The sequence below is a fragment of the Littorina saxatilis genome, linkage group LG2 (assembly GCF_037325665.1).
Source record: "Littorina saxatilis isolate snail1 linkage group LG2, US_GU_Lsax_2.0, whole genome shotgun sequence".
Lineage (NCBI taxonomy): Eukaryota > Metazoa > Mollusca > Gastropoda > Littorinimorpha > Littorinidae > Littorina > Littorina saxatilis.
The window spans coordinates 51145379-51158797 of NC_090246.1; the positions used below are offsets into that span (position 1 = coordinate 51145379).

At 43.9% G+C, this 13419-nt stretch overlaps 1 protein-coding gene across 7 annotated transcripts in view; it reads right to left on the reverse strand.

The window, feature by feature from the left end:
- The window catches only part of LOC138959187 (supervillin-like), a 186147-nt gene that overhangs the window by 36018 nt on the left and 136710 nt on the right, over window positions 1-13419 (reverse strand). For all 7 annotated transcript variants that reach the window (XM_070330578.1, XM_070330576.1, XM_070330579.1 and 4 more), the window contains 3 exons: window positions 12634-12778; window positions 1966-2218; window positions 854-1475 (listed from right to left, as the gene is read on the reverse strand). In XM_070330578.1, the coding sequence (XP_070186679.1) occupies window positions 854-1475; window positions 1966-2218; window positions 12634-12778 (1020 nt within the window). The remainder of the gene's footprint in view (window positions 1-853; window positions 1476-1965; window positions 2219-12633; window positions 12779-13419) is intronic.

Below are 13419 nucleotides of genomic sequence, written 5' to 3' on the forward strand. Positions count from 1 at the left end.
ACGTCGTTTTCAACCACGAAGGTTATATCGCGACGGGGAAAGGGGGGGAGATGGGATAGAGCCATTTGTTAATTGTTTCTTGTTCACATAAGCACTAATAAAAAAATTGCTCCAGGGGCTCGCAACGTAGTACAATATATTACCTTACTGGGAGAATGCAAGTTTCCAGAACAAAGGACTTAACATTTCTTACATACTGCTTGACTAAAATCTTTACAAACATTGACTATATTCTATACAAGAAACACTTAACAAGGGTAAAAGGAGAAACAGAATCCGTTAGTCGCCTCTTACGACATGCTGGGGAGCATCGGGTAAATTCTTCCCCCTAACCCGCGGGGGGTTCTTTTACAGTGATAGATCTGAATGTAAATAGTCTGAAACGTAGAACTTGCCACGTGAAGTGAAAAAGAAAATAACTGCATCGGTCTCGAATAGCAGCTAGCATCTGCTGAAGGGACATTAACACCCCAAAACCAACCAACCAACCTCTTAATTCATCGTTTCTCTGTCATATTTTATATAATGGATGTGTTTACAATTCGAGACAAAACACAAGCTGGAGTTGGAAACCGGTAAATGAAGCCGTAACATTCATACGCGAGCACGACGGAAAAGAACAAACAGGGAAGCAGTGGTGTCACAGGAAGGAAGAGAGAAGGTAAGCATGACACACACACAAACACAAACACTCACACACACACACACACACACACACAGTGACACACACAGTGACACACACACACACACACAAACACAAACACTCATCCCCCCAACAACAAAATCATTAGGCTTTGCAAAACAAACATAAGACCCCCAAATATCTTCTTAAAAAAGAGTTTTGTGCACCCACCTCTCAGCTTGCCCCTTGCGATCAGCAAACCGTGACCTCCGCTTACTGTCCCTGCTGCGTGGGGTAACATCCTGTTCCTCCTCCTTCTCTCCCTCGCCCGTCACAGGGTCAGTGGTACTCTCCCCTCCAATATCATCATCCGTGAGAAAGAAGGTGGTAGAGGTCACATCTACCTCCGCTTCCAAGACCGGCAGAATTAATTCAGCCACCGGAGAAGCACGATCACCTTCGGTATCCTCCTCACTGTCTTTCACACTGGAGTCTTTCAGACTCGTAGACGTTTCTTTTACACCTCGGGTAGCATCCCTTTCACCTATGGTAGTGTCTTTCACACCCGTGTCTTTCACACTCGAAGAGACCAACGATTCTGTGCTCTTGGTGCTTGAAGTTGTGGTTTTGTCTTTCGTTGTTGTTGTTGTTGTTGTGGTGGTGGTTGAGATGGGTTTGGAGGAAACCGGGTCGGTTGGCACGCTCTCTGTGGACTTGATCTTCTTCAAGATGCCTCGCGGCTCGCTGTCTGAACGTGTCAGCTCGTTCTGGCTGCCTGTATGTCGACCTCTACTGGGTGTTGTTGTTGATGTCGTTGTTGTTGTGGTGGTGGTGAGGGATGATTTCTCTGATCCTGTACGACAAGCACAGACAAATGTTGAGAAGCGAACAATCAGCAAAGCAAGATATATAAGGCGGAAAAAAGAGCGAGAGTGCGCTCTCTTTCTTGGCATAATCTCAAGTCATAACAGTTGTGCATGACAAATTTGTTTTCTTGTATCTATTTGCCAAAGTTCCATGCTTCAGACGCAAAAAGCAGGATAAAAAGTAGAGCACAGGGCTGCTAAAACTGAGAACAGTCTAACCTTTATTTTTGACTGAGTTGCACTTGCTTCATCACAAAAGTTCACCTCACAAAGCATCCCACTGACAGGCGTCGAAAACAGCCCGCTTGCAAAATGGAGAGAGAGAGAGAGAGAGAGAGAGAGAGAGAGAGAGAGAGAGAGAGAGAGAGAGAGAGAGAGAGAGACCCTGAGACAGAGACACAATCACACAGACACATACACAGACACACACCTCCCCAAGCCTTTACCCCCATCACACACACCCACATCAACACTCACCCTCCACTTCCCCGCCAGACTGCAACGTCTCAGGCGTGGTGAAGGAGCTCCGCCTTGACCCAGGCTGGGACGAGGGTCTGGAACCGGCCCGCGAGCTGCACTGAGACAGGGTGGCCTCCGCGTGCATCATCATCAGCTCCTGCTGGTCCTTCAGCTTCATGCCCGCCAGCAGCTCGGGGTCCGGAGGCTTGACCAGCGACATGGCCAGGGGGGAGATCTTGGAGGCCTTCTCCAGCTCCTCCGGGGTCACCGGCTGCAATGAACCAAGGGATCCGGTCAGTTTTTAAGGCAAGTGAGGGTCGATTAAAAGCATTTTAGCATGTCTAAATTCCTGGGACTTGTGTTATCAAGCTTTCAAAATCACCAAGTAACTGTAAAGTATAGTTTCACGGTAACACGAAAACTCATTCTGTTGAACGGATTTAGACTGAGAGCCACAACCCAACAGTCGCCTTTTAAGAACTGGTCGTCATTGGTGATGGTGTGGATCAGGTACGGGCAAAATACAAACAAAACACTATCCATAGTCGTAGTAAATATGACTTCTCTCCCTAAACGCCTTGCTTAATTGAACCCGAAGTTGACTTCGCGAAGACTCTTTACAGAACATTCTGTGCCAACGCTTCGTGTTATGAGCTTCATGAAGCAGACCACGCGCAGTCCACTTTGCTGCATAAATAGCAGGCTTAAAATTCAATAGACATGTCACACCCTACATAAGATCCTGCCAAATTTGAGGCATGCAAGGACGTCCGAAAATCTTTTCACCATGAATAGTAGTAGAGGTACAATAAACTATGACCCAGTCTTTATTTGTACCATACCTGCAGATATCGCAACATTCTTTACAATACACAGATGTCAGGCGTTGCGATGCCGCAAAACCACCGAAAGGTGCCAAAATGCTGTCTCCGAAGACACAACTGAGCCATCAGCCAGCTAGCCTCTACATGATAAAGTTTTAGCGCGACAGTCAGTACACTGTATAATAATCACGGTTATATCACCAGTAAACGTACCGAACGAGGTCACTACATATATATAGACTGACTGAAGTCTTCTGTAGTATCAAATATCAAAGCTGTGTTTAGTAACGTACAGTGGTTCAGTGACCACTATAGTTTCTTCCTGCCAGGATGTCCGTACTTCACACTCAGCAGCTGAACTGGGACAGCAACACTCAGTGGAGTTTAACGCAACAGTAACAAGACTCCGTGAATGAAAGACCCTTTTCAACTGTATCCAAAAATACTTGCAGCACATACAGACCAACAACAGACTGCTGTTGACTGTGACAATGACAAGTCTCACGCTCTGTGGCTGTCAACGCACTATTCTCAGTGTCCGTAAACATATATGCACTGCCAGCCGAATTTACTTAAGTATCCATGGACACAGAACAGAAAACACAGCGACCATACTACTGAACTCTATCGATTTCATACACTTCAACGACGCAAACTGCTGACAAAAACGCTGCTTCAGCCCTAGAACAGGAGTATTCAAACACTGACATCAGCAAGCATGCAAGTCAGTATGGTTATCATGATACTGTGAATCAATATATTTGACTCCTTGAACGTGATGTGAATCGATAAACATAGCGGAACTGTTCCGGCAACATCATGTCGGAGTAGCCCGACAGTACCAAGCAGACACTCGTAGAAAAAAAATATCAGTCGCAGCAGTTGAAGCGGACACGGCACTGAAAACCGACTGAGCCGAGGCTGTGACTAACGGCAACCCTGCTAACAGCTCACACAAAAAGTCTGGAACTCAAAGTCAAATTCTGAGGAAAATGTTAATTTTCATGAACTGAGGGTCCACAGTGATGATGCACAGGATACGGAAGGCATTAGCCGCGCCTGGTCGCAGGTAAGGAAACACTCATTACCGACTCAAACAAGTATCAAGGCAACAGAGCGAATTCCTAACCCCACAACCCTAGTGAGCGCAAATTCTTACTAACAGTGACACTAGTGATCGAATCCCTACTGTCCGAACACTACTGAGCAAATTGTTACTAACACTACTACTGAGCGTTGTTGACTGACTTGCCGAGCTCATTACTACTTATCATTAAACTCTACCGTGCGCAGTCGGCTACCGAGCAAAGATGACAAGAAGACAGCACATCTTGAACACGCGGCCAGTACAACAGTTGTACTGGCCGCGTGTTCAAGATGGAAGACAGCACAACAGCAGAACAAAAAGCACGGCTTCCGTTTTACTAATGGTTGACTGCTGTTTTTACGTCGTTTTCGGCCATCCTTTGTGACAATTGTGTATCAGTCAAGTCACGATGCAATGTCAAAAACGGAATGGTACAGTGCGTATATAGACCAACGTTGAACTTATTTCACTCAGCAAGTACAACCAGCGTTGCATGCTCCTGGAGGCTGCAGGTGTTTACATAATGCAAGCCTTTTCCTCTTCCCACACATAAATAATCACTACATATCTCGTCCCTGCTGTCGCTCGATAAGCCTCCCCTGCAGTTTCAGCGCACACTGGAGCGCTCTGTATCAGGTAGCTGAATTCGACGAGACTGAAACATTAATTAACAACATTCACTTACTCAGTGTTTTCGCTGTCCGTCTGCTTGTACCGTGCAGATCTGAGTCGAGCTGTGAAAGATACTAAAGAACACGGGGAGAAACACTAACACATTCACTTTCCAGTCTGCTTCGTTGCACTGACAAGAGGTTATATCGCGATTTTATCAGTCTGTCCAAATGGGGACGAGAAACGCCCCTCACAAATTTACTTCTGTTTTCGGTAATCTAGTACGGTCCCAAGATTATAACGTTATCTGTTTGCTGACTAGAACGAAAAACACACACCAACAACTAGTACTTCACTTTCCCTTTCCACGGTCGTCTCAGTTATTGTACTGACAAGATTGACAAGTGCCACCCACCACTTGTCGAGATAAGGCCTGGTTTTGTTTTCCTCGTATAAGTTGCGATAGGGAAGCAAACAGTTTCAAGTCAGTGACTACAGAAAGTGAAGAGGTATATAACCACTTTGCTCAGGTCTGCACCTCAGCGTTTAACTGGCTACGAAAGAAAGAAGGTAAGAGAAACAACGGAAACAGTTTTCCACAAGGATCAATAATATAAAAACCGAAGAAAAAGAACGAAGGAATTAAAGAATGAAAGAAGAAAGAAAACAAGAGATAACAAGTCGCGTAAGGCGAAATTACTACATTTAGTCAAGCTGTGGAACTCACAGAATGAAACTGAACGTAGTCCGCCGCGAGTGCAAAACGCAGTGAAAGTGACGAGCCTGTTTGGCGCGGCAGCGGTTGCGCTGTGCTTCATAGCACGCTTTACTGTACCTCTCTTCGTTTTAACTTTCTGAGCGTGTTTTTAATCCAAACATATCATATCTATATGTTTTTGGAATCAGGAACCGACAAGGAATAAGATGAAATAGTTTTTAAATTGATTTCGGAAATTTAATTTTGATCATAATTTTTATATTTAATTTTTAGAGCTTGTTTTTAATCCAATATAACATATGTATATGTTTTTGGAATCAGAAAATGACGAAGAATAAGATGAAATTGTTTTTAGATCGTCTAATAAAAAAATAATTTTAATTACAAGTTTCCGATTTTTAATGACCAAACTCACTCATTAGTTTTTAAGCCACCAAGCTGAAATGCAATACCAAACCCCGGCCTTCGTCGAAGATTGCTTTGCCAAAATTTCAATCAATTTAATTGAAAAATGAGGGTGTGACAGTGCCGCCTCAACTTTTACAAAAAGCCGGATATGACGTCATCAAATGTATTTATCGAAAAAATGAAAAAAACGTCCGGGGATATCATACCCAGGAACTCTCATGTCAAATTTCATAAAGATCGGCCCAGTAGTTTAGTCTGAATCGCTCTACACACACACACACATAGACACACACACACACACACACACACACACACACACACACACACACGCACACACACACACACACATATACCACGACCCTCGTCTCGATTCCCCCCTCTATGTTAAAACATTTAGTCAAAACTTGACTAAATGTAAAAACAAAAGAAACTCCTGAATCAGACGAGGATCAAATACCTTAAAAAACCCTATTTCGCGTATACAAATCAGCGTAGAACTAGAGAAAGAAAACAAGTCGCGTAAGGCGAAAATACAATATTTAGTCAAGTAGCTGCCATTTTTCAGCAAGACCGTATACTCGTAGCATCGTCAGTCCACCGCTCATGGCAAAGGCAGTGAAATTGACAAGAAGAGCGGGGTAGTAGTTGCGCTAAGAAGGTTAGCACGCTTTTCTGTACCTCTCTTTGTTTTAACTTTCTGAGCGTGTTTTTAATCCAAACATATCATATCTATATGTTTTTGGAATCAGGAACCGACAAGGAATAAGATGAAAGTGTTTTTAAATTGATTTGGACAATTTAATTTTGATAATAATTTTTATATATTTAATTTTCAAAGCTTGTTTTTAATCCGAATATAACATATTTATATGTTTTTGGAATCAGCAAATGATGGAGAATAAGATAAACGTAAATTTGGATCGTTTTATAAATTTTTATTTTTTTTTACAATTTTCAGATTTTTAATGACCAAAGTCATTAGTTAATTTTTAAGCCACCAAGCTGAAATGCAATACCGAAGTCCGGGCTTCGTCGAAGATTACTTGACCAAACTTTCAACCAATTTGGTTGAAAAATGAGGGCGTGACAGTGCCGCCTCAACTTTCACGAAAAGCCGGATATGACGTCATCAAAGACATTTATCAAAAAAATGAAAAAAACGTTCGGGGATTTCATACCCAGGAACTCTCATGTCAAATTTCATAAAGATCGGTCCAGTAGTTTAGTCTGAATCGCTCTACACACACACACACACAGACAGACAGACACACACACACACGCACATACACCACGACCCTCGTTTCGATTCCCCCTCGATGTTAAAATATTTAGTCAAAACTTGACTAAATATAAAAAGAAAGACAGAAAATAAAAATCTCACAAGCACAAGACACTATAACAGCTCTCCATCGTATACCTTGTCCGACTAGAAGCTCATCCAAAAAAACAACGAACGGCCTGAGTCACAACGATGCAGCTGTTGTGTCCTCTCACAAAGTCGGAAAGAAAAAGAAAGGTGAGGAAAACTGGCTCAGTCACTCGCATAAAGAAGTAAGCCCAATACCAACCAAGTCACATGTGCCGGACAGTCACTCAAAAAGGCGTGGTCAACACAGGTGTGCTGCCGGTGAGGTCACAACCCCACTATGACCACACAGTGCATAATCTTCTCACCTGTCCTGTATGTTTGCCTGCTGACTTGTACTGGCTTTGTCAGTGTTACCAAAACTGGACGATTATCTTCAAACAGTGCACATACAGGCGACGGTCACTCAACCACCAGGCTGTGTCTCTTGTTTGCGCCCACATAATTATGTTTTCAATACACAGGCTACAGTCACTAAGCGCTGTCCCCTATTTTGGAGCAGAGGGAATAGTTGACGCTACGCACCTGCGATCAGTGGACAGAGACTGCAAAGTGTAGCGGCTCTCCATAAGATGGATCGGTCAATGACAGACTTACGCTTCCAGTGCTATTTTTGGTCAGTGGTGCAGAGAAGAACCTAATATGATTATGGTTATTATCGCAGTGACGATGCTTAGCCCGCAGTTACCTGACCAAAGCAGTATGGTATCCTTTAGCAGTCTGAGTTCATAATCATCACAGCACAACTGTCCCAGCGATATCAGTTTCATAACTGGATCGATGGCATATTGGAGTCAGGGAGCCACCAAGGAACTGCATCACCGCAACGAATGCACCTGTCACAGTAACATACGCGCATGATGATCATTATATTCTCAGCCGCTGTAGCGAAGAAAATGATGACGACTACACTGTGGTGAACATTACTGATGGTAAGCCTGTAATGACTACCGTGCCACTGTCTGCATGAACGCCTTCGATCGTTCTCAGAGACGGAGTGTTTGCCAAACGCGTTGCCCGTACTCAGTTAGAAACCCATGGCTTAAAAATAATGTACGATAACCATTCTCAGTCAATATACTGAAGAATATAATTACGACTGCTACCGTGAAGATGACGGCGAGCTTGTAATGACTTCTGTGCCACCGTTTAGGCGCATTCAGACGAATGCCTTCGATCGTTCCTAGACAGAGAATGTTTGCCCACTTGCCGTTGTGTATAGAAACCACTGGCTTGGTGCATGACACTATTCACAATCGATGTGCCGAAGAACATTATTACGACTACTCCCGTGATAAAGATGATGATAAGGCTGCAGTGTAATAATTACCACACCACTCACCGTTTGCCTGAACGCTTCCCGCCCTCAAGCACAAGAAGACAGATCAACAGGTGTGCGCAGAAAACAACAATGGAATAATCCAACAAAAGCAGCATCACGTCCTACGCAGAAGGTTCATCAAGGCACGACTGACGAAGCAGATTCTGGAGTTGACTGTGTGTGTGGGTAGTAGTGACGCCAAACAGATGCAAGCAATCAATAGCTAGTAATCCCTATCCGTCGCTTTCTTCTGTCACAGTTTATTGGCTGCAGCCAGGCAGACAGGCGGGCAGGCAGGTTACCTGTCACTGCTCAGTTCGCTAAACGCTACCACAGCAGCGACACGGGGTGTTACGCGCCGTTTTTACAGATCAATAACATACTTACTGCCCCGTAACTGGGATCTATACTCTTGTGATATATGTCCATGCCCGTAAACAAGTGTCCTCTATGCCCGTAATAAAGCGTCCTGAGTCATCAAGAAAACTGCGTCACACTTCAGCACCAGCGAAACATAAAGATCTTTCTTCTTCTTCTGTCGTTTGCAGACGGGTCCAACTGTCAGCGCGGATTGTAGGACAAACTGTATAGTCTTCTACAATGTGGGTGTCGGGAGAGAAAAATCCAGTCGCTGTGGTATCAGCCAATGATGAGTTTTCACAACACAGCACCTGGGATACACAGATGAAGCCCCGAGAACTGGGACGACATCAAGCACTAGGAAATCCCTCTACTGACAGTCTCAACAACAAGAAAGACAGGCTGGAATCAGGAAATGGAGTTACTGTATCCAGACTGCTGTATCATGTGAACACACAGGCCGGCTAGAAGCACAGAATGGAAAACTACACATCACGTGCATTCCCTTGGCGGACAATCATTGACTCGATTCCCAACTTTAAAAGAATTTCACAGACGACCATATAACTGCTAGCTTCAGATATACGTACCGCTGCTCACTGCCAGACCGTTCTATAACGACTGAGAAGAAATGTTTTAGCGTGAAGAAACTCGCAGCCCTGCAAGAAGCATTTAAAGGAACATCGTCAAAACGTATGCAACTTCGCTTTGTCAGGGCAGCTAGCACAGCGAAGCCGTTACTTTTGCCACAGTCTGTCCTGATTTTTGTTTCTTCTTCTTCTGCGTTCGTGGGCTGAAACTCCCACGTGCACTCGTGGTTTGCACGAGTGGAATTTTACGTGTATGACCGTTTTTACCCCGCCATTTAGGCAGCCATACGCCGCTTTCGGAGGAAGCATGCTGGGTATTTTCGTGTTTCTATAACCCACCGAACTCTGACATGGATTACAGGATCTTTTTCGTGCGCACTTGGTCTTGTGCTTGCGTGTACACACGGGGGGTGTTTGGACACCGAGGAGAGTCTGCACACAAAGTTGACTCTGAGAAATAAATCTCTCGCCGAACGTGGGGACGAACTCACGCTGACAGCGGCCAACTGGATACAAATCCAGCGCGCTACCGACTGAGCTACATCCCCGTCCTGATTTTAAATTCCTGAGTTACCGTTTGCGATGACGAAAAGGAACAACTGACAATCCAGGCTGACGTTGGAAAATAAAAACCTGTACCGCGAAGGAGGCTCCATTTATTTCCGAATGTCACAGTCCTCCGATTCACTACAGACACTGTGGACAGTCAAAGAATACGCTACGTTTAAAAAGATTTACACACGTGCTGAAGTTCAGGAACACTCTAAATGTGTCTGCACTCTTTGACTCAAGACCTAAAATTAGCTTCGGACTACTTCAGCTTTTCAGTGACAAATGATTGCTTGATTTGAAAAACATCAGCATGAAAATATACTATTTCGTGAATGGAAGTAAACAAGTTGTTCAGGAAAGTTCATGTCTGTTATTGCTACGATGAGAACTCCACATCACTAAATAAATGGACACAACTACAATCAGGAGTTTAATTAGACGATCAAGAGTATTATACATTCGTTAGACTACTTTTCTTTTTTTAACATTTAAAATTGTGCAGTAGTTCCGATCAAGAAGCCTCGACTGAAACGGATGTGTAGTCCTGTGCAGAAGGTGAGAAAATGGAAGTCAACTTGTCGCTCGCACACCTTTGCAGAAAAACACGATTCTGTGTGCTGGCGTAGGGTCGGAGGTGGGGGTGGGGGGTGAGATCCTGCTCGTATGACCAGTTAAAACAAAGTTAAAATGCTGTTTCACACACAGTTGTCTTCCTTGTTTCATTCACTTGACTGACATACCAATACAAAACTGAAACTCAACCTGACGTACATGTGCTCTTACTTCCTGATATCCCGTTAGTAATTATTTTCCCCTGGAAGTTCGGAGTTGCTCTCTTGTCCTGATAAACACGAATGCAACAAAACTGTGACACACACACCTACACCCACACACACACATACACACACACGCAAACACACACACACACACATACACACACACACACACAAACGCAAACACACACACACACACACACTGACACACACACACACACATGCACACACGATCCAAACTCTATAGACTCATACCTAAAAGAACCAGCTTCTGCGCTTTAACCCGGCCATTTAAACAAATCCACTTTTTTGAGTTTCGTGTCCCAGTACATCTTTACCTCAAATCCAGCAGAGACAGGGAGATCCGTATGGTGCGCCAAATTGATATTACTATCGTTAACAGTTATAAAGGGTTTTGAGTAAAAGTACATTTTAAGGGGCTTATTGTCCGTCAGGTCTTAATTGCCTATAATTATTGGACATGAATTGGTTTATACGATTCGAGTTTTACGCCCTCACGGCTTTTTGATGTATGCGTGTTTAGCCTTTAGGTGGTATCAGCCATCTGCACTTATGGTAGAATGACCAAGATCTTTAACGTGCCATTGTGGTGACACGGGGGTGGGAGATGGATACCGTCTCTGGGTCTGCACATAAAGTTGACCCGTGTCCGTCCCGGCCCGGATTCGAACCAGCGACCTCTCGATCACAAGTCCAGTGCTCTACCACCTGAGCTACCCGGGCCCCCAAAGGGTTTTGAAACTATCGTTAACTGTTATATAGAGTTTCAAAACTATCGTTATCTGTTATATAGAGTTTCGAAACTATCGTTAACTGTTAAATAGAGTTTCGAAACTATCGTTAACTGTTATTTAGAGTTATATCAATAGCACGTTTGTGCGCGCTATTGCTAAAACTATGAATAAAGCAGATAACGAGGGTTTTGCAAAACGGCGGCATGGTGCGCGCAAGTGATATTACTATCGTTAACTGTTATAGAGTTTCCGACAAAACGGCTGCTGGACGTTTCGTTCGAGCGAATTTGCCCGGGGTGTCGTCAGTAATTGATGCCGCAAATCGATTACTTAGGGCAGCAAATGCCAGACATGTTCGTCCGACGCAGCATAATATGTTGAAACAGATCCAGAAGGATCTGACAACTGTCAGGACTTTGGACAGCAACACGGACGAATAAATAAGTTACACATACAGACAGGGCACCATACTGTGCGCAGTCGTGCATCATCAAGAAACACTTAAAACCTCATTCAGCGTTGCCCCCATTCATGTGGCAGGCGGGCAAGAATCACAGTGACAGCCCTCATACCTTACAGGGCTAAATGCCTTTAGCAGTTTCTTACAAACTTCCTTCCCGTTTCATTGCTGCAAAACCACGGACCCTTTTCTTCTGTGTCTACGTCCACTTACGTGTAATTCAAGCATGTGGTATTCCTTTTGAAAATTGATTATTTGAAAATAAAAACCAGACGGTTGTTTTGCTTATTCAATTGAATACTGAAATCATTCAAGGATATGTTACACCAAGCTTCAAATTCACGGAATGCCTCAGGCGTGCTCCATACCTATTTTAGTTTTCTTACCGGCTAATTCTTGACCCAAAACCTGCGTACAAAATCTACCCTTAAACCCGATGACACCGACGAATCCCCTATGCGACAAGTTGAAAAGTTCAGTGTACACAAAGACATGGTGGTTGGAGGTGTTATAGTGGTGTGTGTAGAAAAAAACTGTAAACGATTTGAATAGTAAATTGCAAAGGGGCAACGGCAGCTGGAGTTGAAAACAAAAAGTGAAGCTTCTTTTTATTTGATTAATAGTGGTGTGTGTGTGTGTGTGTGTGTGTGTGTGTGTGTGTGTGTGTGTGTGTGTGTGTGTGTGTGTGTGTGTGTGTGCGTGTGTGTGTGCGCGTGCGTGCGTGCGTGCGTATGTGCGTGCGTGTGTGCGTACGTGCGTCTTTCTTAAATCCCCCAATCGGTCTCTTCGACTGTTTGCCTGTCTGTCCGTTCGTCTGTCTGTACGTGCGTTTGTAAGTGTGTTCATACAAAGCAACTGACCTGTGTCTGGAAGCGTGAGGGCTGCAGTTTACGCCCACGACGACGTACGGGAGCATCAGAGCGTGTTGGGGGTTTGGTGGTGGCCGCCTCCGCCTCCTCCTTCTGCTTCTGAGAGAACAGCTTCACCTTCTCCGCTAGGGTCAGTCTGCACGTGAAACAACACAAACATTTCTATACTGTGTCACACCCATCTCTGTTGTCAGGGCAAGATAAGGTTTCTTTGTTTTGTATTGTATTTGTCATTACTCTTTGCATTCATTATCCTGTTATTATTTTGTTTTCTTCTTTTCCTCTCTTCTTCTTTTATATTTCTTTTCAACACATCCGACACTCAAGGCCTTTTAATTGCCACCTGCGGATTGCATTCATTATCCTATTTATTTTATTCTTCTTTTCTCTATCAGTTTCGTTTAAAATTTCTTTTACACACGTTCGACACCGGCAAGGCCTAGTATTTGCAACCTGCGTATTGCCTAGTGTCACTCTGAGACAATGTCCATTTTATTCTAAGTCAAGACTCAACATTCGCTGACTTTTGTTCGGTCAGTTTACCAAATATATGCTCTCAATACATGCCGATATTGTACATCGACACATCTGTTTTGTGCTTGACGCTAAGAGTAACATACCAATAAAAGATGCCATCTTGGCAACTTATCTGGACAAGAAAAGTTAGCACTTTTTCCTCCCCTGTATGCGGCTAAAGACATGTTACGCAGAAAGTAGTTGTCAGTTGTTATCAGGTTTTGTTGTGTTAATTGTTTTCTTGTGTTACTTATTATCCAA